The 27,572-nt window shown below is 42.8% G+C and overlaps 1 protein-coding gene across 2 annotated transcripts in view; it reads right to left on the bottom strand.

The window, feature by feature from the left end:
* DEUP1 (deuterosome assembly protein 1) overlaps positions 1–27,572 on the bottom strand; it is a 113,237-nt gene that overhangs the window by 15,608 nt on the left and 70,057 nt on the right. For both annotated transcript variants that reach the window (XM_073612997.1, XM_073612998.1), the window contains 3 exons: positions 26,510–26,579; positions 14,318–14,500; positions 6,570–6,718 (listed from right to left, as the gene is read on the bottom strand). In XM_073612997.1, the coding sequence (XP_073469098.1) occupies positions 6,570–6,718; positions 14,318–14,500; positions 26,510–26,579 (402 nt within the window). The remainder of the gene's footprint in view (positions 1–6,569; positions 6,719–14,317; positions 14,501–26,509; positions 26,580–27,572) is intronic.

The following is a 27,572-nucleotide window of genomic DNA, read 5'->3' as shown; positions in this document are numbered from 1 at the left end:
ATATGGTTCGGTAGACCATATTCCTCTCTTAGTGTCTGGAAATCTTTCAATAGCTAACCTTTAGAAAGTTGCGGGATGTACTGTATACCATAACCAGACCAGTTAGTAAATCCCTGAAGTTTTGTAGTTCAGGGTAATTACTGTTCTTAAATATGCCCGACATTGCACCCACAATCCACTGAATGTGGGTGCAATGCTCTGTGAGAAAAAAAATGCATTTTTTTACCTCCAAAAATAAGTCAACTCATAATTTTTTTTTTTTTTTTTTTAAAGGTGAACTTTTAAGCCTTTAAATCCTCACTTCTCTATCCTTATTTGTGAAAGCAAATACAATCCCAAATATCCCCCAAATACAGATCTTTTCATTGTACTTTTACATAATACAAAGTTGTATTTTAGGTTTGTAGGTCCCTTAATGGAAAGAAGAATTCAGTAGAAACAAAAAGCACACGGCTACAGATGAAGAATAATGACAGAGTCTTTTATTCATTAAAAGAGTGGCACCTCAGACTGAGTCACATCTAATTGCTGTATGACTAATTTAGACACACAGACTCCTTACAGAGTCAGAAATAAATGTAATAAATGTGAATAATTACAGTTCTAGGTGACTATGAAGACAGAAGTGTGACCATTACAATTCTAAAGGGCTCGTGAATAAAGAAGCTTGTATTTATCATGATGGTACTCGTGGGCTCTGATGCTTGGGACGGCAGGGTGGGGGGTACCAAGCTTTAAAATGTTTCAACTGGAATACCTATTCACTTATTTGGTTTCCTCCTTCTGCCCAACCCTAGACATTGTGTAGCAAAAATCAGCAAGAGATCTGTAGGGGGAAGGAGATGACGATGGAACCAATCATGGGCAGCACAGTGGCTTAGTGGTTAGCACTTTGGTTCATACCCTGGTAGACATGTGCAGTTTGTTTCGTTCCGAATTGAAATTGGGACGAATTTTCAGTTTTCAGAAAAACGAGTGTATCCGAATTTTCGAATTACAATAATACTGAATTTGAAATAACGAAAAAAAATTTGGATGAAATTCAAATCGATTCTAATAGTTTTTGGATCAATTTATAATAGTTTTCAAATTCGAAAGGTTTTCAAATTTCCAAAAGAGAATAAAATAAAATAGAAAATAAAAGAATAGAATAGAAAAGAATAAAATAGAATAAAAAAAGAATAGAATAAAATAGAAAGACTAACCATCTTTTGAAATTCGAACTTCAAATAGAATAAATTTGAATACATAAGAAAAGAATAGAATAGAAAAAAAATAAAACAAAAATAGAATAGACTATAATGGAATAGAATTAAAAAAAACACAACATTATTGTTTTGTTTTTCTTTGATTTACTAGCATACTTATTTTATTTATAAGATGCTAAACTTTATGTTATGTTTATTCATGATGCATTATCTACACCAGGGTTTCTCAACTCCAGTCCTCAAGGCGCCCCAACAGGTCATGTTTTCCGGCTTTCCATTAGTTTGCACAGGTGATTTGATCAGTTTCACTGCCTTAGGCTCGATTCACACCTATGCATGTTGCTTTTGAGCGTTTTTGGAGGTTTTTTTTTCATGCTTGCCACGTTTTTGAGCAGCGTTTTTGTAGCGTTTTTGCCGCGATTTGCGTTTTGGGTTTTTTTTTTTCTTTTTTTTTTACAGTCTTTAAAAAAAATTACAAAAAAAAAAAAAAACGGCAAAAACGCACCAAAAACGCACCAAAAACGCTGCAAAAACGGTGCAAAAACGGTGCAAAAACGGTGCACTTGCGTTTTTGATGCTTGTCCATTAAATTCTATTACATGCAAAACGCTGCATTTTGCATGAAAAAAAGTCCCCGACCCTTTCCAAAAATGCAGAGAAACAAAAAGGCATTGATGTGAACATGTTCCATAGGAACCCATGTTAAAAAATTCCCGTGCATTTCTGCAAAATGCAAAATGCATCAAAAAACGCGCTAGTGTGAATGGAGCCTTAGTAATTACCACAGCTGTTTCATCTGAAGGAAATCCTGAAAACATGACCTGTTGGGGCGCCTTGAGGACTGGAGTTGAGAAACACTGATCTACACTGTTAAACTGTGAAATTGCTATGATTATCAATAAAACCCTTTGTAAAAGAAAAAAACACAATAGAATAAAAAGAATATAACCATTTCCCAAAATTCAAATAGAATCAATTTAAATAGAATAGAAAAGAAAGAATATAACCATCTTCCGAAATTGGAATTTTGAATAGAAAAGAATAGAAAATAATAGAATAGAAAAAGAAAAGAATTAAAAAAACAGTAGAATAGAAAAGAATATAACCATTTCCCAAAATTCAAATAGAATCAATTCAAATTTGAATAGAAAAGAAAAGAATAGATTAGAATAGGAAGATGGTTATATTCTTTCTATTCTATTGATTTTTTCTATACTATTCTGTTATTTTCTATTATAATCTATTCTTTTCTATTCAAATTAATTCTATTTGAAATTTGGGAAATTGTTGTATTTCTTTCTATGCTATTGTTTTTTTGAATTCTATTATTTTATGTTCGAATTTCAGAAGATGGTTATATTCTATTCTTTTTATTCTATTGGATTTTGTATTCTATTCCTTTATCTTTTTTTCTATTTTATTATCTTTCGAAATTGGAAAACAAATCGAAAACCCTTCCAATTCGAAAACTTTTTGAATTCAGAAAATTCGAATTGATTCGAATACAAACGAAACAAAGCGAATTCCAAAAACGTATTAAACGATTTTAACTAAACTAATTTATGTAAATAACGAATCAGAACAAAACTAAACTGCGCACGTATAAACCCTGCTCAAGACACTATCTGCATGGAGTTTGTATGCTCTCCCATTGCTTGGACAGGTTTTCTCCAGGTATTTAGGTTTTCTCTCACATTTCAAAGGCATTCTTGTAGATTAATTGGCACCTCTCCAAATTGGTCCTAGCAGGCATGTATTAAATTTAAAAAGGCAGGGACTTGCGTGAATGTATTGTATGTAAATTGTTGGTGCTGGATAAAAAAAAAAAAAAATGTAATAAATAAAAATCTACAAAGACAACATTGGCAGAAATCGGACACTGAATAAGCAGATATTCTGTTCGCGACAAATGCAGACGAACAGGGAAGTGCCGAAACTGCACGCGGTTGCGGCGCGTTTGTCAGCAAAAAAAAAAAAATGGGGTAAAAAAAAATGGACAGTGAGGAGGCGTCACATTGCGTCACCGTCTGTCAAACTCCAAATTTGAAGGCAGATCACACTTTAGTGGAGAGGTAGATTTAGATGCATGTCCAACTTAGCAGCTTGCTTGTTTTTCCATCAGTGTTTAATAAACCCTCCAAATTGTTTTTAGTCTCCAATTTCTTCTACAATAATTGAATCTCCAATAAAAGAAAACTCCAATAATAAAATAAATACACGTCTTCGGAGACCTGCAGAATCCAGCCACCGCTACAAGTTTATTCATTCCTCGTTAGCCCACAGATTTGTTTACCTGAGACAGCATTCAACACCTGGACTATCGATCACTGGCAACAGCTTTGCGCTCATTAGCGTCTCCGCAAAAAAAGTGGCTCCCAAAATAGTTTTATTAAAGGCTTCATTCGTGCCTGTCTACATTGTTTCTGGGTTTCTAGCACAGAAAAATGCAGTCCTGCTTTAACCACTACATATATACGGTGGAAGTTGGCTCTGCTGCGCTGGATCACGTACCTAGTGCGCGACCCGGCATTTCTGGGTAGTGGGCGCACATGTGCACCCCGACATCTTCTGATTATACACAGCGGGAGCTGATCTGCGGGTACCGCGGACTCGATGTCTGACGATTATCCAGCAGAGAGGTAGAACGGTGGTCTGCCTATGTAGACAAACCCAGAACGCCATTCTGACTGGAGGGAAGGCATGGATCCTGTGTCTCTGCAAAGGAGGGACAAGAATCCATGTCTTCCCCTAGTAAAAGCACCTCCCACACTACACTAAAACACTGGCTAGGACAGTTAACCCTTTGATCGCCCCTATTTAACCCCTTTGCATCCAGTGTCAGTAGTACAGTGACAGTGCATATTTTTAGCACTGATCACTCTATTGGTGTCACTGGTCCCCAAAAAGCGTTGATCGTCGCCATTACTAGTGAAATACATAATAAATAAAAATATCCCATAGTTTGTAGAAGCTATAACATTTTGGCAAACCAATCAATATAAGCTTTTTACCAAATATATGTAGCAGAATACATATTGGCCTAAATGTATGTTTCTTTTTTTTATTTTATTTTATTGGACATGTTTCATAGCAGAAAGTAAAAAATATTGTTTTTTTCCCCAAAAGTCAGTTTTTTTTGTTTACAGTGCAAAAAATAAAAAAACCCACAGAGGTGATCAAAAACCACCAAAAGAAAGCTCTATTTGTGGGAAAAAAAGGACGTCAATTTTATTCGTGTACAAGTAAAGTAACGCAGTGCCGTATCGCAAAAAATGGCCTGGTCAGGAAGGGGAGTAAATCTTCTGGAGGTCAAATGGTTAAGCCCGGGTTCACACTATAAACGGGCTGCAGATCGCACAGGAGCGCTGTGCATCCCTGTTCCCCATTTCAGGGACGAATCAGGGCCGTTTCTATGCCTGAATTCAACCCTGAAAGGAGCCAAAGACGCACAGCGTTTTTGTGCAGTGCGCTCCGCAGCCGCCCCGGAGATATGTGAACCGACTCCATAGGGAGCCAGTCACATTCTCCTACTATGCGAATTAGATGTGGGAAACCCACATCTAATTCGCATAGGTGTGAACCCGGGCTTAAAGGAAAAAAAAAAAAAAAATGTACAACTTAAAGTGGAGTTCCACCCAAAAGTGGAACTTCCACTCATCGGATTCCTCCCCCCTCCAGTGTCACAGTTGACACCTTTCAGGGGGGTGCAGATACCTGTATATTACAGGTATCTCTACCCACTTCCGGCATAGATAGCCGCAGAATCTGCGGTTATTTACGCCACTTCCTGTCCCCCCCCCCCCCCGCTGTCTGCTGGGAAACATACGGGTCCCAGAGACAGCAGGGACCATCCGTATTGCGCTGCGCGACTCGCGCATCCGCAGTAGGGAACCAGGAAGTGAAGCCGCAAGGCTTCACTTCCTGATTCCCTTACCGAAGATGGAGGCGGCAGCACCTGAGGACTGAGAGACGGTTCAGCCTTGGGTGCCGACATCGCGGGCGCCCTGGACAGGTAGGTGTCCATGTTTTAAAAGTCAGCAGCTGCAGTATTTGTAGCTGCTGACTTTTAAAAAAAAAAATTTTGGCGGAGCTCCACTTTAAAAGGGATCTACCTAGAAAGGTTTTGACACAAGATTCACACAATTTCACACATTTTTCCAGTTGCATTCAATTGGAAAAAGGTGCTCCTTGGTGAAACGTTGGGGTCTTTTTGTTTTCACCCAATAATCACACAAGTGTATATATAGGGAAACTTATTTTCAGTTTGTGCAGGGAAGGGTTAAAGCCCTTCACATTATGTCCTGGAGACACAACAGGAAATTGGAGGAAATCTTTGCAAAGTGAAAGAAATCCCAATTTCCAGAGTCATCAATGGAAGAGATATCTCCATCAGAGGATTGTCCCTTACCTCTTGCTCTAATGACAACTCATACTTTTTGTATTTTTCTCTTGGTGATAAGTCACTAGGAAAAATGAGGGGACGCTCCCTACATACGATAAAAACCTGACAATGGGTCTATAATTTCCATACTCTATTCAAAACATATTAAAAAAAAAAAATACATAGGCATAAATATGAAACTACAGATATCTGCCATCTGTGAACCCCCCCTACCATTAGATCTATTTTTATATCATGAAATACCCATTTTTTCTATTATTCTTAAAGTATACCCGAAGGCAAATCTTTTTTTTTTTTTGGAGTGGAGAGGGATTAGAACCACTGTTCTGCTTTATTGATGTCTCTAGTCATCCTGTTTACCATTATCGTTAAAAGTGAAAGAAAAATCACAAAATTGTGGGTTGTCCCCAGAAAAGTAAGAGAAAAGAAATCTTCCAATCAGCACACTAGTTCTGGTGACCTGGGGGTCCCCAAGAGATTCCCTTAATTTTCAGGGATTTCCTCTCACTTCTTGTTTTGGCTAAGGGACAGGAAGTGAGGAGAAATATCCCCAACAAGACAAAGATGCCTTACTCTATCCAAAATGATAAAAAAAAAAAGTTTTGCCTACAATTCTACTTTAAGCTATAAAAAGTCACAGGTCCTTTTTCTTGGCAGTAATGGTGGGTGGTCTGTCTTTCTAGATAGAGAGCCACTCAGTTTAGGAGTACTGCGAGCCAAGACTGTTCGATGATGATGGCCCCCACTCCCTACTTTAGGGGCACAGTCTACAACAGCCTGGGCTCACAGGAGGTGGGTTGAAGTAGGGTTGTCCCCCCCCCAACAGATGCAAGTTGGCATTTCTTGTTTTAAAATTAAATCTTGGCGTTCCAGTTTAGAGCACCTCCGTTTAGTACTACAGAACTAGTTAATGCTAGGTAAATTAATTAATATGAATAAATAAACTGGTTCATGCATACCTTTGCTGGTTCTCTTGGCTCTGTGTTCTGCAGGTATCGCTCTGCCATGGAGCATCTTTCATCTTCACTGGCTCCTCCTCCTCCTCTTCTTCTGGTAAGGACAGACTGTACCCGGCTTTGTATGTGGATTCTGCTGGACAATGTATTGCCTACAAGATGTATTACACAACGGATTAGGTCACAGGGACAAGCCAACGTAATGTTCCCACATATCTAGAAAAAGATCACTCTTTGGTACATACTCTGTATGGAGCATGTCTTGCTGTACGGTCTATTATGAGAAATGGCAGTTCTAGAACCCTCTCTGAGGCCCATCTCACACTTGAGATGTTGGATTTAGGATCTCTACGGATGACATGACCTGCTTGCATGCGTCCTAAACTGGCTGGGTAAATGTAACGTGGCTCTGTTGCTGGTGACTTACATTCTGCAGCATTTTTGGCAGCGATAGAGCAACACGCTGCCGATACAGTCGGCACATTTAGCGATCCTGTTCCGTTCTCACCAGCAACAGAACTGCATGTGAGATGGCCGTACATTTTTCTGAGTATTGAACATGGAAAAAGTGTTTTCACTAAACCACGACCTGTCAAACTGTTCCATGCTCTCTGATACACTCTAGAAACCACAGAACATGCTTAATGTGAGTATATGGGTAGGCTAGACTCTCCCGATTTAGAGTTGCCACTTCATCCCTTTAAACCCAAACACATATGAATTACACAGGTTCTGAGGCTAATTTAAATGCATATAAGGTACCGAGTTTAATTACCACCTTAATCAACCACAGAACCTGTGTAATTAATATGTGTTCGGGTTTAAGGCCTGATTCACACCTATGCAAGTTGCAGTTTGCATATTCCAAGGGCATTTTGCGTTTTTCAATACACATTGTTGTTTAATTGAAGTCTATAGAACTAAGAGCCAGAAAAATCCCTGGCCCTTTCCATAAAAGGCACAGACGTGAACTACATCCATAGGAAACCATGTTAACCACTTAAAGACCAGGCCTCTTTTTCAGACTCGGTGTTTACAAGTTAAAAACAAGTTTTTTTGCTAGAAAATTACTTAGAACATTTTTTTTATAACACCATAGAGAATAAAATGGCAGTCATTGCAATACTTTTTGTCACACCGTATTTGTGCAGCGGTCTTACAAGCACACTTTTTTTGGAAAAAATTCACTTTTTTGAATAAAAAAATAAGACAACAGTAAAGTTTGCCCAGTTTTTTTTACATTGTGAAAGATAATGTTACGCCGAGTAAATTGATACCCAACATGTCACGCTTCAAAATTGCGCCCCGCTCGTGGAACTTTTACCCTTAAAAATCACAATAGGCGACATTTAAAAAATTCTACAGGTTGCATGTTTTGAGTTACAGAGGAGGTCTAGGGCTAGAATTATTGCTCTCGCTCTAACGATTGCAGCGATACTTCACATGTGTGGTCTGACCATCGTTTTCATATGCGGGCGCTACTCACATATGCATTCGCTTCTGCGCGCAAGCTCGTCGGGATGGGGCACTTTAAAAATTTTTTTTTTTCTTATTTATTTTATTTTACTTGATTTTATCACTTTTTTTAAAGAAAAATTGAGTCACTTTTATTCCTATTACAAGGAATTTAAACATCCCTTGTAATAGAAAAAAGCATGACAGGTCCTCTTAAATATGAGATCTGGGTTCAAAAAGTCCTCACATATTTGGACTTAAATTCAATTAAAAAAAAAAAAAAAAGTCATTTGAAAAAACGACAACTAAAAAATTGCCCTTTAAGAAGTATGGGCGGAGCTGACGTTTTGACGTCGCTTCCGCCCTGCTATGGTATGGAGACGGGTGGGGGCCATCTTCCCCTCACTTGTCTCCATACCAAGTCACGGACAGGTTCTGATCGCCTCTGCCGCTGCCGACGGCTCCGGTAAGTGGCGGAGGGCACGGGAGAGTGGCGGGAAGGGGGGTGGCCCCTCTCCCGCTGCCGATAAATGGTGATCTCGCTGTGAATCCGCCGCAGAGACCACCATTATCGTAAACAGGACCGCCGGTTGAAAAGATGGATACCTCGGTTGTGGCAGCAGCTGCTGCCGTTACCGAGATATCCATCTTTAAAGTGCCAACGTATATGTACAGGAGCCGGTCGGCAAGTGTTAAATGGACTGTAGTGTGTTTCCGCAAAAATGAAAACGCACAAAAAAAATGCATAGGTGTGAACCAGGCCTAAAGTGATGAGGTGGCAACCCTATCCTGATTAGTCAAAAACATTTATAAAAGCTTCAATGATAAACGATGCACAGTATATGTGTGAAAAAATAAGGTGCGTTGGTGACAAGTTTATATTTAATTTTTTTGCGCCTCTTAATAATTACAAAACTTTTTCACTTCACGTAAATGCCTACTCACAAAAACTAAGAGATAGGGAAATTGTATATTTCATATTCCTTATTAATGTTGGCCTCACAAATATCTAATAAAGCCTCTAATATCATAGTTATCTTAAATGACTCAAACCATAGGAATGTGATTGTAAACTGACCATATAGACAAGCCAGCCCACTCTCCTTTCAGGAATGTGCCATTTTCCTTATGATTTCCAGTCATTTTGCTTGCAGTTGGGGTTGACCATTTCCTACACACAAATCCTTGATTACCACAACCAAAACCTACAGGACCTCCGTTTCGTCTTCAGAGATTGCAATCATGCATGTGTTTGTCTGTGATCACCTGTGTGCCACGCTGCATACGTAGATGGGACTCTGTGGTGGAAACAGCATCTTTAGTTAATCGCTTGCTGACCGCCGCATGTACATTTACGTTGGCAGAATGGCACGGCTGGGCAAATGGGTGTACCTGTACATCCCTTTGAATTTAGCGCACAGGCCGGAGCGCGCGCCCCCAACGCGTGCTCCGTGATCGCGCCCATGGGTCCCGCGCACTTGATGCAGTAGCTCAGTATTTGAAAGGCAGGGTGGGATTTGGTCACCGCCGGGAGTTTTTCAGTCAGGCTTAGCGAGGTACATAAACAACCTACATCTATAGCAGAGACATTACTTAACTTTGGTCAAAGCTGCAGAGTTTTTTTTTTTTTTTTTCCTATAGGCACCCCTTACCTGCATATGCTTTTTGGTAAAGGTGAACTAACCAATTAAAGGAACTGTATACTGATTGCACATGGCTTTATATTGTAGGCTTTTCTAAGTGGAGTTTACAAGGAATACCACACTAGACACTGCAGGCAAAATGAAGGACGTTCTGCAGACGGAAGTTATTCCAACTGTTCCATTTCATCCAGCAATCCTTTTTACAGTCAGATTTATCCTTTCTAAGTCCATTGTCTTTAGGAATACAAAGTTGCACAGTCTCTGCTTTCTTCTCGGGCAACATTTTATTAGTCTCGAAATCAACAAACGATGAAAAAGATTCGGAAGTGCTGTCCATTCACAGCGTCATTCAACAAAGATGAAAGCCACCAACCCGCACCTGCTGCAGGGATTTTTGGCGATTCAAACGATCAGGCGAACAAGTGATGTTCTCAAGAAGCGTCTGACACCCGGCAATTGATCACGTCTGTCTGTTTTTATAGCCGTATAAATAAAAGCTATACTTTGTAGGCCTTCCAGCTACTTCACAGACTGATGAATGCCAAGACACATGACAGATGAGAGGCGAGGAATGGCGCACGGCCTGTGGGAAGGGGCGGAGGAGTCTTAAGTCTCTCGCCACGTTAGAGGAGTCTTCTTAGGCATCAAAAGACTTATATCTACATAGCACTGTATAGGAATATAGTCCACGGTAGCTGCTCAACCAAGTCCAATTGCAGCTGGACGGTTTTTCATGATAATTGACAGCTCTGTCTTATCACTTTGGGCTCAGTATGGTTGGTGTAAAAACTGCAAGCAGAGCAGGGAGCCGCTGATTGCACAGAAAGAGCAATGCTAGCATACATAAACGCACGGAGAACTTGTTTTTCTTAGAAAACTATGGACTTGGTTTTTTGAATCATAAGTTCGCCTTTATAAAAATAAATAAATGCAAATCTTTTTTGCAGGTAAAAAAAAATGTGCATGTATTATTTTTTACTAGAAGCCTGGAAAGCAGATTGTGGGTGCAATGCTGGACACCTGCAGACTGTCTGTGTAAGCTGCTCGTACAGGAAGGCAGTTACACACCGACAGGAAGAAACAATTAACTACCATATTTTTCGCTCCATCAGATGCACTTTCCCCCCAAAAAAACTGGGGGAAAGGTCTGTGCGTCTTATGGAGTGAATACTGACTCAGTCACAGACAGAGCAGTCCGAGAGGCCGAATGGAGTATGGCTGCAGTGGCCGCTCGGGCTGCTCTGTCTTCTATCTGAGTGAGAGGCGGATGTGATGACGTCCTCGCCAGGGAATGCCAATCTGTGCGAGGTGGAGGACTGTAACAAAGTCCCCCTTCCTAGATAGACGGAATACTGATCCAATGATACATTGAATCAGTGTGATGTGTATCATAGGTGGCAGGACTTTGTTAGAGTGGGCGCCGGGATATTCAAATCCGTGACGTGACAGAGTTCTGTGTGGTAAGGCTACATTTCATGGGCACAGGTCAGGCTGCATTTCACGGGCACCGGTCAGGCTGCATTTCACGGGCGCTGGTAATTATTTTAGTACACCATTTGGTCTAGAATATTTTTTCTTGTTTTCCTTATCTAAAACCTAGGTGCGTCTTATGGAGCGAAAAATACGGTACCTAATGTTCACTGAGAACTACAAGCTGGCAACCTCAAAGGAAGTCGGTACTTGTAGTTCATTCATTCACAGAACTCTGAATGAATGACACGGCCGGGTGGGCTAAGATCCGCACAGCAATGTATTTTTTAACATTTCTGACAGCGGATTAGGGGAAAAGATCCCTGGATCACTGTCACTAGACACAGAGGGTCAGGGAACGGCTGCAGCAGTGGGAACATGTTACATGTTCCAACCTAAAAAACGGGTGGAACATGTAACATGTTCCCAAAGGTGAATTTATCCTTTAAGCCAGAACACTGACCCCCTCGCTACCGAAGGGCCTGTCACCATTTTTTCTGGTAAAAAATTTGCATTTATAATTTTTTTTACACTGCAGCCTGTAAGGCATTTTACATGCAATCAGCAGATCACAGTTGCAATGCCAGGATCCTGCAGACTCAGTCGCTGTCTGCTCGTACATCCCGTGCAATGAGAATCAATGAACTACTTACCAGTGCCCTTGCAGTTCGTTGAGAAGTACAAGTTGTCTGCCGCTGTGGCCAACAGTATTTTGTAGTTCATTCATTCACAGGAAACTGACTGAATGATGCAGCTGTGTGGGCGGAGCCCTGCACAGCCGCACCGTATTTGAATTGTGTTGGCAGCAGGAGGTGGATGTATAGGCGCATGTTACATCTTACACCCTAAATATGGGTGTAACATACTCCTAAGTCCTCATGCACACAGGCTGTTAAAATAACGTTATGAAAACGCCATATCTTTGCAGTGATTTTTTTTTTTTTTACTTTATTTAGCTTTTTTCAACATTTTTGCAATAGCGGTTTTTAGCGTTTTTGAGCATTTTTGAGCGTTTTTCCGCGTTAGCGGTTTTTAGCGTTTTTTATTTTTTCAATTTTTTTTTTTTTTCAATGGAACAAAAACGTTAACAAACGTTGGTGAATGACGTTTTTGAGCGTTAGAGCGTTTTTACAGCTGAAAAACATCTCTCAGAACCCACTGGTCCTGGGTTTTTTTTACAGCTTAAAAACGCCTATGCCATTTGCAGCTCAAAAATGCCTAAGTGGGCATGAAGCCATAGACTAACATAGACAGGCCTTTTTAAGCTGAAAAAAAATCTCAAAAAAGCAGCTGTGAAAACGTCCGTGTGCATGAGGCCTTAAGGTGAACTTATCCTTTAATCATGATAAAGGATTCCAAGAGTTCTACGGGTTAGCAAAGTGAAAACACAGCAAAGCAGCTTGCTTTGCAGCACCCTTTAATTGAAACCTCAGGCTGTGTGACCACGGGATCAGGGATAAGTCAGCCGGGTAAGGTTCTGTAAACCACAGGCTTCTGCCAGAATATCTAAATGTTTTACATGCAACTGTAGTCCTCAGAGATAGCTGAGACAGATTTTAACAATGGATACGATTTCTGGAAGGGTCCGTGAGTACTTTTTAAACTTCTTGAACAGATATAACAAAAACACCCCAATGGTATATTTTACTGCCCCTAAAAGTCCACTAGGGTAGCTGGAGGGGATTGTATACATGCTACGGCAAATTTAACTTAGCTTGTCGCGTTTGACGGGTGACTGGTCAAACGTGCTCATTGAGGACTATGTCATAAAAAAAAGGGAAATCCCCATTCAAAAAAAAAAAAAAAAAAGGGTCTTCTGAACACCTGGGAGCTACTTCTCTACCACCCTCTGAAACGCGCCGTCTAGAGGGACTGTAGAGGCTGCCGCTAGCGTTGACCTAGTACCTAGCCTTTGGGCCCATTCACATCTATGCATTGTAGAAATGCACACGTTGCCGCAACACACATTACAAGCATTCAGATGTTGCAGGTTAAAATAACATTTTGTGGCAGGTCTGTTTTTGGGGAGGTCTTCAATGGGCTGTCTTAAAGCAATGCACATTGACGTGCAACATTAACGTGCATTAACCATTTCCTACCCGCGCTATAGCCAAAAGACCGCTACAGCGTGGGCTTCCAATGCTGGGAGGGCGTCAATAGACATCCTCCAGCGGCGCGCTCTGGGATAGTCAAGTCCTTCGGACTCAGCTGATCACAGAACAGGGTAAAGGGCCAATCACAGCGGCCCTTTATTACGTGATCAGCTGTCAGCCAATCAGCTGATCACAGAAGTAAACAGAAGCCGGTTATCGTCTTTTTTTCTTTTCACAATCAGTGCGAGGAGAAAAGAAGACAGCTGGTAACCGGATTCTGTTAGAGGGACATTGGTCCCAATCTGTGCCCACCAGTGCTGCTAATCAGTGCCCACCAGTGCCACCAATCAGAGCTCATCAGTGCCCACCAGTGCAGCCTCATCAGTGCCCACCAGTGCAGCCTCATCAGTGCCCACCAGTGCAGCCTCATCAGTGCCCAACAGTGCAGCCTCATCAGTGCCCAACAGTGCAGCCTCATCAGTGCCCAACAGTGCAGCCTCATCAGTGCCCAACAGTGCAGCCTCATCAGTGCCCAACAGTGCAGCCTCATCAGTGCCCAACAGTGAAGCTTCATCAGTGCCCATCAGTGAAGCTTTATCAGTGCAGGCTATCAGTGCACATCAGTGCAGCCTCATCAGCGCACATCAGTGAAGGAGAAAAATTACCTGTTTACAAAATTTTATAACAAACTATGAAAAATGTTTTGTTTTTTTCAAAAGCAAAAAATAAAAACACGAGAAGTGATTAAATGCCACCAAAAGAAAGTTCTATTTCTGTGAAAAAAAATATTTACAAAAAATGTTGTTTGGGTTACAGCGTTGCATGACCGCGCAATTGTCGTTCAAAGTGTGAGAGCGCTGAAAGCTGAAAAATGGCCTGGGCAGGAAGGGGGTATAAGTGCCCAGTACACAAGTGGTTAACGCACCATGCAAAGTAAATGGGCACCAATATTACAGGTGCTCTTTTAGCATCTTAAAGGTGTTCTGACAGTCTACCTGTAAATGTAAGTAAACGAGGTCCCTCCATTTGTGTAAATAAGCCAGCAGATGAAGGATAGCTTTGCTGGAACATGCATTTACAATTGCCATACCTGCTTGTTCTCATTTTCCTGCTCGCTCACATGTAGTCCTCGCTCCAGTTCACAGACTTTCTCCCTCAGGGTTGCCATAGTGACATCTTGTTGGTTTAAAATTGCAGTCAGACCATAGAGGTCTGCCTTCAGAGTCTCCAGGCCGGCACCCCCATCCTTTTTATTCTGGGGATCCTTCTCAGCCTGTCAAACACAGAGCAAGGACGGTATTAATTGTCCATATCCACAACATATACAAATCACTCAAAAGACATTACTTTAAAGATAGTTCACCATTACCAAAAAATTGCCTACGTAGGTAAGGGGTGTCTGTAGATAAAAACAAACTGTGCAGCTTTGACTAAATTTGAATAATACCCTTGCCATAGGTGTAGGCCAGGGATCTCAAAACTACGGCCCTCCAGCTGTTGCGGAACTACCAGTCCCATGAGGCTTTGTAAAACTCAGATTTACAGACATGACTAGGCATTATTGTAGTTCCTGAACTACTGGAGGGCCATAGTTTGGAGACCCCTGGTGTAGGCCATTTACATATCTCATGCCTCAGACTGATTGGAAAACTCCCAGGACATTGCTAGGATGTTGCTTCAAACCTCCTTACATGCTCTCTCTCTCTCTCTCCCCCCTGATGCAGTAGCTCTGAGCTAAGCGTTTGAGAATTCATTCCTGTGATGGGGAAGGTAAGCAGTAACAGCTGGGCCTCTCTTAGCAATGGCCTAGCAACATCCTGGGAGTTTTCCAGTCAGGCTTCTTGAGGTAAATAAATGGCCTACACCTATAGCAAGGGCGTTATTCAACTTTAGTCAGAGCTGCACATTTTGTTTTAATCTACAGACGCCCCTTTTTTGCATTGGTCCCTTTTTGGTAAAGGTTAACTAATCCTTTAAAGTGAAAGAAAAGCCAAACTATAAACAATACAATCAGACATGAAATAATGGATTTATATTCTTTCAAGGGCTGATGTAGCCATTCTCTATACCAGTATTTCTCAACCACCAGGCCATGGCCCATTGCTGGGCCGTATTCTCCTTGGCCTCCAGCCACCTGCACATCTCTTAAAGTGGATCTTCATTGCATCTCAGCACCACAAACCAAAAATGCTATTTCATTTATTTTTAATATTCAAAGCCAACTCCTCCATCCATCCTTGTCTCCATGCTTCATGTTGGTGATAAATCACTTTAAAAAACTCCCTAGCATTTCTGGCTATGGCCATCTTAAATAAGGGCAAATGATTCATGTAGCATTTACTTCCTGCCCTTAGCTCAAGTATCCATACAGGTGAGTGTGCTTAGCTGAGAAAACCCCTCCTCCTCTCCTCCTTTCCTGAAGACTCCTGGGATGTATGACATCATTTTCCTAGGCAGGAAACCAGGAAGTAACTGAAGAAATGTTAAAAAAAAAAAAAAAAAAAGTTTAACACAAGTAAATATGAGGATTATAAGTAATCCGTGTTGATTGGGAGAGTGAAGTTGCACTTCCACAGTGCCCCCAGGCCCCCTGAGCCCCCAGTCTCCACAGTCCCCCCCCCCCAACCTTTCATAGTTGCGCCAACAATGTCCCTACAGTGACCCAGAAACCTCCCACAGTGCTCTCCAACCTCCTACAGAAACCTCATCCCCTACACGGCCAACAAGTGCACCACAGAGTCCCCAAACTCACTTCACAGCCCCCAACCCCCCTGCGGTGACACCCAACCCCACCCAGAATTTCAAAACATAATTTTGCATTCCCATACTTTCACTGCAGGAGTATACTGGAGTATATTGGATTCTTCACCGTTGGGGCATGGGAGGTTTTGGAAAAATTTACCAGGCCCTGGTCTCAATTAGGTTGAGAACCACAAAACATCATTAAAAGGGCACTTTCACTCTGGTTTGCCTATGCATTAATGAAGCATTTTTATTGCACTTTTGCGGTGCTTTTTTTTTTAAAGGATGTGACTTAAACTGCACCAAAAACACTTCGCAGGTACATTTTTGAGGCAGCTCCTATTCATTTCAATGAGGAGTGTTTTTGATGCATTTTTTTTCTCTCCGGTCCCGCTTAGTGGGCAGCAGAGTATAGGAGGTCCCCAGGTGCTTCCGTGGCTGCTCGAGCTGAGGAGTGGCTGAACATCACTCGGCTGTAGCGGAGAGGCTCGGAAAGACTCAGTGTCCACACCTGCTCATGAGGGACAACCGTGAGGCAGCCTTCTCCAATCTTTGATGGGCCCTGAGCTCTCTCGGCTCTCATCGGTTTAGCTCAGCTCTGGTCGATCCCGATCGGCTTCCCTTGGCTTCCTTGGTATATTCGTGGCCTCTGGTTGGCTCTTGCTGGTTCCTGACGGCCTCAATCGGAGATTCCCGGCGGGAATGAGCTTGTATCAGTTCAGATGGTCTCCTGTGCTCTCTTCTCACCAACCCCTGGCAAGATCTGTGGTCTGTAATGTTCCCTGATATTGGCCCTGACTGCCTCTAGCTCACTCTCTAGCGGAGACAAGGAATCCAGTGTGCTATCCTTGTCTGCAAATTTTACTCTTTGTATGCTGCATTTGTGTATCCTACTATATTTGAGCACTGTAAAGAAGAGTAGATGCGAGGGATTGGGGGAATAGAGCCTGCAACTAGTTTACAACTGGAGACAAGATTAAGAACTATGACAAGGAAAAGGGAAGATACATCAGTGTTACAGGATGCCTCCAGCTCACAACCACAAAAGACAGAAAAAAATAAAAGTAAGGAAGTAGCTGCCAAATTAAAGTGGTTCGCTCATAATCCATCCCAAAATACTGGAAAAACACAACCTAAAAAGATCTTTATCATCTTCTACAACCCATAAGGGGTTAGGTTCGCATAGCAAGCCCTCCTATATGGCCTCAACAACTTTCACTCCAACTGCAGTAGGATCACATGATCCCTCAGCTTTAGAAATTTCAACAGTAGAGAGAGAGAGGTATTAATGGCAGTTAATGGGTGCAAATATTTTCCTCAGAAAGGAATTTCTACAACAACCGCATATCGCTTACAAAGGTACGCTTTATTCTTGGGAGCTTATACTTATTCTGTTTTGAAACTACATTTCCCATGATGCTCAACTACGCTGCAGAGTGCATGAGCATCATGGAAAATGTAGTTCCAAAACATCTGGGGTGCCAAGGTTCACCATCACTGTCATATAGGATATTTACAGAAACAGGTTTGAGGGATATTTGACGTGAACGCCATCTAGCACCACAAACATTTTCATGCTATTCTGGTACACACTCCTCACTCTAGGATCGACATGGCAATAGGGAATGATACTCTTATACCATTTGTAACAGACATTAGGTAGGAGGCTAGAGGACTGTCGACCATTCCTCTTTAGTCCTGACATTAGGATTAGGAAAAAGGCGGGGAGGGAGAAAGTGGAGAGTTAACCTCTTTTGGTTGCAGTTAATTACCCCCAAAGAACATATGTTACACATGCTCCGGGAATTTCTGGAGTACAATAGAACATCAGCACCACAAGGTGTGGTATGGGATACGCTCAAAGCCCATCAAAGCCTATCTGAGAGGAATCATAAGACAACAGATTCCTTTGGAAAAAGTATATGTAGAAGACCCATCGTCAGATAATCTAGCTAAATGGACTAAGGCACAACAACTATACCGAGTACTGTCCCTGAAGAAAGCTGAGAATAGTTTTTTTTTTAAAACAAGCCCATTATGAGGGAGAAAATACTTGACACATGCTAGCCCTTCTGGCAAGGTCTCGAGGCCCCTCTACGTCTGCTATAATGTCCATTGGGACGCATGCTGGTTGGGTGACCTCGTGTCCAGCAGAACTAATGAATGTTTTTAAAAACTACTATTTTGATCTGTATAGGGAGTCTACACGCCCCTGTTAAAATGTCAGGTTTCTGTGATGTGAAAAAAAAAATGAGACCAATGAACCATTTTAGAACTTTTTCTACCTTTAATGTGACCTATAAAACTGTACAAAAACTGAAATCTTTTAGGTGGAGGAAGGAAAAAGAAAAATTATATATATTATATATATAAAATATAGTTGCATAAGTGTGAACACCCTTAAACTAATACTTTGTTGAAGCACCTGTTGATTTTATTACAGCACTCAGTCTTTTTGGGTATGAGTCCATCAGCATGTCACATCTTAACCTGGCAAAAACACTCCAAAATCTGTCAGATTGCAAAGGCATCTCCTGTGCACAGCCATCTTCAGATCACCCCACGGATTCAGGTCTGGGCTCTGGCTGGGCCATTCCAAAACTTTAATTTTCTTCTGGTGAAGCCATTAATTTGTTGATTTGGATGTATGCTTTGGGTCGTTGCCATGCTGAAAGATTAAGTTCCTCTTCATGTTCAGCTTTCTAGCAGAAGCCCGAAGGTTTTGTGCCAATATTGACTGGTATTTGGAACTGTTCATAATTCCCTTTACCTTGACTAAGGCCCCTGTTCCAGCTGAAGAAAAACAGCCCCAAAGCATGATGCTGCCACCACCATGCTTCACGGTGGATATGGTGTTCTTTTGGTGATGTGCAGTGTTTTTGCGCCAAACATATCTTTTGGAATTATGGCCAAAAAGTTCAACCTTAGTTTTATCAGACCATAACACATTTTCCTACATGCTTTTGGGAGACTTCAGATGTGTTTTTTCCATCTTGCCAATTTACCCTATAGCCCAGACATATGAAGAATACGGGAGATTGTTATCACATGTACCACACAGCCAGTACTTGCCAGATATTACTACAGCTCCTTTACTGTTGCTGTAGGCCTATTGGCAGCCTTTCCTGACCAGTTTTCTTCTCGTCTTTTCATCAATTTTGGAGGGACGTCCAGTTCTTGGTAATGTAACTGTTGTGCCATATTTTCTTAACATGATGATGACTGTCTTCACTGTGTTCCATGGGATATCTAATGCCTTGAAAATTCTTTTGTACCCTTTTCCTTACTGATACCTTTTAACAATGAGATCTCTCTGATGCTTTGGAAGCTCTCTGTGGACCATGGCTTTTGCTGTAGGATGTTACTAAGAAAATGTTAGGAAAGACCTACTAGAACAGCTGAACTTTATTTGGGGTTAATCAGAGGCACTTTAAATGATGGCAGGTGTGTACTGACCTATTTGACATGTGTTTGAATGTGATTGCTCAATTCTGAAAACAGCTACATCCCCAGTTATCAAGAGGGTATGCACACTTATACAACCACATTATTTTATTTTTATATTTTTACCCCCCCCTAAAATATTTCAGTTTGTTTTTCAATTGAGTTGTACAGTTCATAGGTCACATTAAAATGTGGAAAAAGTTCTGAGATTATTTATCTTTGTTTAATTTTTTTACATCACAGAAATCTGACATTTTAACAGTGTGTAGACTTTTTATATCCACTGTAGATCGAGAAATGTTTATTTTTTTTTACAGGGGTTGACCATTCCACATCTGTCGGAGGAAGATAGGGTGTCGTTAAAAAACACAATACTATTGAAGAACTACAAAAGCCGGTATTGGAATCAGCTAATCATAAAACACCAGGACCAGATGGATTACCAAGTGAGATCTATAGGGAAAATGGAGAGATAATGCTGACAGTTACTAGAGGTGTGAAATAGGGCACTGGAAAAGGGAGAATTACTGGTATCCAGGACAGAGGCTACGATTATAATAATACCAAAAGAGGTAAGGGACCCAACTCAACCTGCGTCATATAGACCGAGTTCTCTTCTTCGTGCAGATTTTAAAATTACTGGCGAAAGCGTTGGCCAATAGATTAAGTCAAATATTCCATACCGTAATCCACCCTGATCAATGTGGTCCTGGTAGATTGACATCATTAAATATTAGGAGATTATTTTTAAATCTACAAATTCCAGCTGAAGAGCTGAGCTCAAGAGCAGTGCTGTCCCTCGACGCTGTCAAAGCATTTGACAGCGTCGAGTGGCAGTATTTGTGGGAAGCCTTGTCTACATTTAATATCGGCCTTGTATTTATAAAATAAGTAAAGTGGTTGTATATGGGCCCAAGGGCGAAAGTGAGGATTAATGACGGAGTCTCTGAATGTTTTCCATTAGTTCGGGGGACAAGGCAGGGGTGTCCCTTATCGCCCCTGCTTTTTGCCCTGGCAGTGAAACCGTTGGCTATAGCCATTAAAAAATAGTTACATAGTACAAAGTGACATAGTAGGTGAGGTAGAAAAAAATACACAAGTCCATCAAGTCCAACCTATGTGTGTGATTATATGTCAGTATTACATTGTATATCCCTGTATGTTGTGGTCGTTCAGGTGCTTATCTAATAGTTTTTTGAAACTATCAATGCTCCCTGCTGAGACCACCGCCTACAAATGCAGGCGTCAACCAGAGGCCTTATGTGTTCTACTAAAAATGTAGGAGAGTTCCAGACGCCTTATGTGCTCTACTAAAAATGTAGGAGTCAACCAGAGGCCTTACGTGCTCTACTAAAAAAGTAGGAGTCAACCAGAGGCCTTATGTGCTCTACTAAAAATGTAGGAGTCAACCAGAGGCCTTATGTGCTCTACTAAAAATGCAGGAGTCAACCAGAGGCCTTATGTGCTCTACTACAAGTGTATGAGTGAACCAGCAGTCCTATATTTTCTACTACAAATGTAGGAGGTAGCCAGTGGCTTTACATGTTCTACTACAAATGTAGAAGCTGATGGCCAAAATTGGGTGTTAAGAAATTATTCACCCAAGCAGCCCAAATAATATATAATTTTAACATGGTATCATTCACTTCATTCTTCTCTTTTCATTTATCATGAGCCACGTGATATTTCTCTTCACTTTTTGTAGAGTCCTCCTTTAACACCACTTTTTTTGTAATTTCCATATGTTTATACACTCAAAACCTGTAAACAGGAGGCTTTGCATGCCAGGTGTATGCGCCGCAGAGATTCTCTAGAAGTTGACCACTTTCTTTGTCCCGTGTATAGTTTCCTAACACAGGGCCATATTTTACAGTTGCATTACACAATAAGTATACAGGGTGAAAGGACAAGCACAGCGATATAATCTGTAAGTCGATTGATTGCAGAGAAGACCTTTGTCAAAGTGAAGGAAAAAGACAAAGCGGCAGGAATGCTAATGATGAAGTCTTACAAAAAAGGTCTGTAGGACTGACCTGCACCCCCAATGCCAATTAATGTTCGTACGAAAATAGCTTAGTCTGTTCTGTACAAAATAGGATTCATATTACCAGACAGAGTCATTGTATTAACGGGCCAGGCCATGGTATCACATACCAATTTATGAAAAGGCAGATCAATGTTTTTTAGCCTGTATAATGATGGGGAAGGTATACAACAGGTGCAGTTGTAGATCATTCCCCCTATAAAACGTATACATTCAGGTTTGGGACGGTCTGTTTATTCTGTTCAAATGACTATAGAGTGTACGCTAACAGAGGCTGCAGCAGGAGTCCAATTTAGCCTGGAAGAGTGAGCAAGCAAAGGTTTCCTTGATTACTTGTGTGCATTTAGCCATTTGGCACCAAAACACACTTTTCTACCACTGTCATTAAGAAACACCTGTTCCGATATATTAATATATTGATCATAAACCCTTTACCCATAATACAATAGCATTTAAAGAAAATCCAAATGCCTTTATAAAAACTAGAGGATTTAAATAAGGATATGCCCGTTCTTTAGAAACATCACACAAGTTTCAGTATGAACTTTTTCCTACACTAAATTGTAACTACAAAATGTCAAATAAAGCGTGCATATTTTTTGATTGCCTTTGGTGAGGTCGAATAAACCAGGCAATTACGGTTTTTAGTGGTGTTGTAATCCATGTAGTCATTTTTTCCTACTTTAAATATAATAAAATTATTCTCAGAAAGACCCAGCCAGAACAAATACCGGCCCTGTGCAAACACCCCACCCTGGAACAAGGACACTGGGGCGTACCTAACCTGGGGCAAACCCCACACCTGGAACAAAGACCCAGCCTGGTGCAAAGACCTCAGGGCGGGCCCAGCCCAGAACAATACCCCAGGCTGGATTGTAAAGAACACTTTGGGCTTACCCCACTTTAAAAGGCACTGGGGCATACATAGCACTTTCCAGAAGGATATTTGCTGCATGGTCTCTAAACACCTTAAAAACCACCCACAAAAGCCTGGTTTATTAGCTTGACTACTTAGCCTGCTGTACCCAGTACCCACACCACAATCAAGTTATTGTAAAAGGAGGTGATGTTTAACAAGTGTAACTGCACAAGCTCTGTGGTAACTTGTTCTCTTCAATTTGAAATATGAAAAGTGGAGGCAGGTTGCCTACAGAAGAGTTGCTTTTAGTTAGTGGCTGGTCCAGGCTGGGCGGAAAAGAGTAAATGTGTGTGCTACTGTTCCTGGGATTTTTGGATCCAGCCTACCCACCGGTGATATAATTATGTGGGAAGGCTAGGTTCGGAGAGCCTTTTCATGCTGCCCTAAGCAGGACATGCTGTGACTACTACGGAGGAGAACTGCTGCATCTTGCAGTCTGTTGGAAGCACTGGGAATCCATTATCTGTAATGCTGAAAGACTTTGAAGTAAAGTTGCATCAACTGTTCTAAACCTGGTCTGAAGTTATTCAAAGGAGTGCATGTTGGTTCTGGTGTATCAAAAGAACTTGGGTCAGTAAAGCACATACGGGGTATCAAGTAAAGCCACTACCAGAGGTCTACTCAGCAGGACAAGCAGAAGTAATGTAGTTGCCACGGGTAACCAAGATCGGGTGGGAAGTGTATAGCAGCCGGTCATGAAGAGTGATACCTGGTGTAGGTGACTGGTCCTTCAGTAGCGAGGGGGTCGGTGATCTGGCTCCCTCCCCAGTAGTTGGTTTCTACCATCAACTGGAATGGAACCTGTGTTATGGAGATCCATAACCTGGTCGCATGCTACAAGATTGAAGGAGTTAACAAGTGCATGCATGAGGTCTGCACTATGTGCATGGTGAGACCCCATTCTGTCACTCGGAGTGAGGTGTCTGAGGTACACTGGACTGGTAGAGATGGCACGGGCTCAGCGGTGGCCCCCTGAATTGCAACATACATCAGGCAACAAGTGTGTAGTGACATGGAACCAGGGGCATAACTAGAAATCACAGGGCCCCATAGCCCCCCCCCCCCCCCCAAAAAAATGTCGGGGCTTAAATTAAATAGTGGGCGTGGCTCAAAGGGGGTGTGGTTCGAGTCAGATATGAATGAGGGATGGAGGAAGGAAGGAAGGAAAGAAGGAAAGAAAGGACAACAGCCCCCGAATCCTACACCACAATAGCAATATATGTATTCCAGAAAGTTTAACAATCAACAGATAAAGATACTCCAAACACCTGATGTTGCCGCTTCAATAACCCTCACCTGTGCCCAATGCAGAGTGACCAGTGCCCAATGTGGACTGTGTGTTCCCAATGCAGCATGGCCTGCCCGTGCCCAATACAGCCTCACCTGTGCCCTATACTGCCTCACCTGTGCCCACTTGTCCCCAATGCAGCGTGTCCAGTGCTCAATGCAGCCTCACCTGTGCCCAATGCAGCGTGGCCAATGCAGCATGTCCAGTGCCCAATGCAGCGTGACCAGTGCCCAATGCAGCGTGACCAGTGCCCAATGCAGTGTGGCCTGCCTGTGCCCAATATAGCCTCACCTGTGCCCAATACTGCCTCACCATGCCCACCTGTGCCCAATGCAGCCTCACCTGCGCCCAATACTGTCCCACCTGTGCCCACTTGTGCCCAGTGCAGGGTGTCCAGTGCCCAATGCAGCCTCACCTGTGTCCAAAGCAGCATGTCCAGTGCCCAATGCAGCATGTCCAGTGCCCAATGCAGCGTGGCCTGCCCGTGCCCAATACAGCCTCACCTGTGCCCAACACTGCCTCAACTTGCCCACCTGTGCCCAATGCAGCCTCACCTGTGCCCAATGCAGTATAACCTGTGCCCAATGCAGCGTGACCTGCCTGTGCCCAATGCAGCGTGTCCAGTGCCCAATGCAGCCTCACCTGTGCCCAATGTGGCCTGCCTGTTTCCAATGCAGCGTGGCCTGCCTGTGCCCAATACAGCCTTACCTGTGACCAATGTGGCCTGCCCGTGCCCAATACAGCCTGACCCATGCACAATATAGCCTCACCTGTGCCCCAATGCAGCCTCACCTGTGCCCCAATGCAGCCTCACCTGTGACCAATGCAGCCTCACCTGTGACCAATGCAGCCTCACCTGTGACCAATGCAGCCTCACCTGTGACCAATGCAGCCTCACCTGTGACCAATAGTGCCTTCACCTGTGCCCAATGTAGCATGACCCTTGTACAATGCAGCCTCATCTGTGCAGAGGAAGAGGCGAGCCAGTGGCGGAACTACCGGGGAGGTTGAGGAATGCATACTGCAGCCCTCAAATGGCTGTTAGTGAGCGTGGGGCTGCCTCAGAGTGGGGGGGGGGGGGTGAGCACTGCCCGCACGGTCCCCCAGCCAGGGGAAGTGAGGAGAGGAAGAGGAAAGCTGTCCGTATGGGCAGAGAGCTCAGCTGTAAGAGCTTTCATTTGAATTTCCTGTGTTCCCGGGGCTCACCGTCAGCCCCACCTCTTGGTCCGGCGCCTTTGATGACATCACATGTCCCACATTGGACCGTTCTGTCTATCAAAAGGCGCTGGGCCAAGAGGTGGGGCTATGTGACGGTGAGCCCCGGGAACACAGGAAATTCTAATGAAAAGCTCTTACAGCTGAGCTCTCTGCTCGTACGGACAGCTTGCCTCTTCCTCTCCTCACTTCCCCTGGCTGGGGGACCATGCGGGCGGTGCTCGCCCCCCCGCAGTATGCATTCCTCATCCTCCCCACGGCCCCTCTCAGCTGCGGGCCCCATAGCGAGCGCGTGGCTCACTATGGCGGTAGTTCCACCACTGCACGGAACAGTAATTTTCAGAGAAACTCGGTCATTTTATTAACTGCACATGGTGACTCGGCTCATCTCTAATCCTGAGAACTGCCTTAATGTTAGATTCACACATGACCGCACAACTATCAACCCATCCCCACATGTCAAGGTCCTAGGGTAGTCCTGGACTCTGAACTCTCCTTTAAGCCCCACGTCAAATCACTGTCCAAATCTTGCGCCTCAACCTCCAGAACATCTCCAAAATACGTCCCTTTCTAACCAATGACACAACAAAGCTCTTAATTCACTCCCTGGTCATCTCTCGCCTCGATTACTGCAACTCCCTGCTCATTGGCTTACCTCTCTATCCCCCATTCAGTCTATCATGAATGCTGCTGCCAGACTCATCCACCTTACCAACCGCTCTGTCTCTGCTACTCCTGTCTGTCAATCCCTACACTGGCTTCCGCTCACCCAACAAATTAAATTTAAAATACTAACAACTACCTACAAAGCAATCCACAACTCTGACCCCAGCTACATCACTGACCTAGTCTCAAAATACCAACCTAATCGTTCTCTTCGTTCTTCTCAAGACCTCTTGCTCTCTAGCTCTCTCATCACCTCCTCCCATGCTCGTCTCCAGGACTTTTCCAGAGCCTCTCCAAGCCTATGGAACTCCTTACCCCAATCTGTCCGTCTATCTCCTACTCTATTAGCTTTTAGACGATCCCTGAAAACCCTCCTCTTCAGAGAAGCCTACCCACACCTAACAACTGTATTTTCATTTTGTCCATCTGATCATCTCCCACAGCTACTACCCTTTGTTCCACTTAACCCTCCCTTCTAGATTGTAAGCTCTAACGAGCAGGGCCCTCTGATCCCTCTTGTATTGAATTGTATTGTAATTGTACTGTCTTCCCCGATGTTGTAAAGCACTGCACAAACTGTTGGCGCTATATAAGTCCTGTATAATAATAACCGCAGTCCCCGCCTGGTCCCGGGCGTTGATGAGCGCGTGCACAGCGAAAGGTACCCCCACGCACAGGGTCAGTGGCCCCCACCCACAAATTTTAATAACAAAAAGCAGAGATACAACTTGTAATGCACCCTAAGCAAAAATTAAGAAGATCTTTACCAAATGACAAGCAAATGGGGGGGGGTTTAAGCCAACTACAAGGAACATTTCAGTTTCAGACGCCGATGTGTTAACCCCAGGCTATTCTTTTAGTAGGATCTGTCAAACAGAAGATTACCTTTGAATGGACCTAGGAAGTGCGCATGTAAACATCAACCTTTCCTTGCAGCACAAGTACAAAAAGTCAATGTGGTTACCTCATCTTGGTTGCAAGGAGATGTCTTCCCCCCCTTCCGAATCTGTTCTTTGTGCTTCGACTCCTTGTAGCTGGAAGAAAAAAAAAAAAAAAAAACACATGTTTTCCGATGAAATACAACGAACAGGTACAGGCGTCAAATTTAATTGCTTCTCATCCAGCAGAGTTTTGTCAGCAAGCAGACTTTTAATCTAATTAAACTGTGAACTAAGTGGATAGAGTAGAAATAGCTCATTATACCTCCAGATCTTCCAAGACACTGAAGATTTTATTAGAGATAAATAAAGCGGACCTGTCGCTGGAAGACATGAATGCAGTTAAAAAGGAGGAATCACAGTTAGACACTGTTGTTTTTTATAACAATTAAAGCTTTATTTAGTGTTCATATAAAACAAGCTTGGAAATTCGTTCTGACAAAAAATTAACTATGTGCTCAACCTCTCCAAAAACCACCCTAGTGTATGACCATGTTTGTAGGCCCAGGATAAAGATGGCACCTTGACTTTTGCCCAAGTTCAAATGAATTCTGCCCCTCCCAGTGCTAAGCCAGACAGAACGTATCCCCCACGTTCTCCACTGAGCTGTGCCACTCTCCAATCACACAAATTGCATATTGAACACTGCCCATAGACATTGCACACACAGCTCAGACACCTTCTAGAAGTTCAGCCGTTTCAGCCAAGCAGCAAGATGTGTCTGATATACACTGTTACCAAAAGTATTGGGACACCTGCCTTTACACGCACATGAACTTTAATGGCATCCCAATCTTAGTCCGTAGGGTTCAATATTGAGTTGGCCCACCCTTTGCAGCTATAACAGCTTCAACTCTTCTGGGAAGGCTGTCCACAAGGTTTAGGAGAGTGTCTATGGGAATGTTTGACCATTCTTCCAGAAGAGCATTTGTGAGGTCAGGCACTGAAGAGAAGGCCTGGCTCACAGTCTCCACTCTAATTCATCCCAAAGGTGTTCTATTAGGTTGAGGTCAGGACTCTGTGCAGGCCAGTCAAGTTCCTCCACCCCAAACTCACTCATCCATGTCTTTATGGACCTTGCTTTGTGCA

This window comes from Aquarana catesbeiana, linkage group LG02 (assembly GCF_042186555.1).
Source record: "Aquarana catesbeiana isolate 2022-GZ linkage group LG02, ASM4218655v1, whole genome shotgun sequence".
NCBI classification, from domain to species: domain Eukaryota; kingdom Metazoa; phylum Chordata; class Amphibia; order Anura; family Ranidae; genus Aquarana; species Aquarana catesbeiana.
This window is presented reverse-complemented; position numbering and strand designations above follow the sequence as displayed.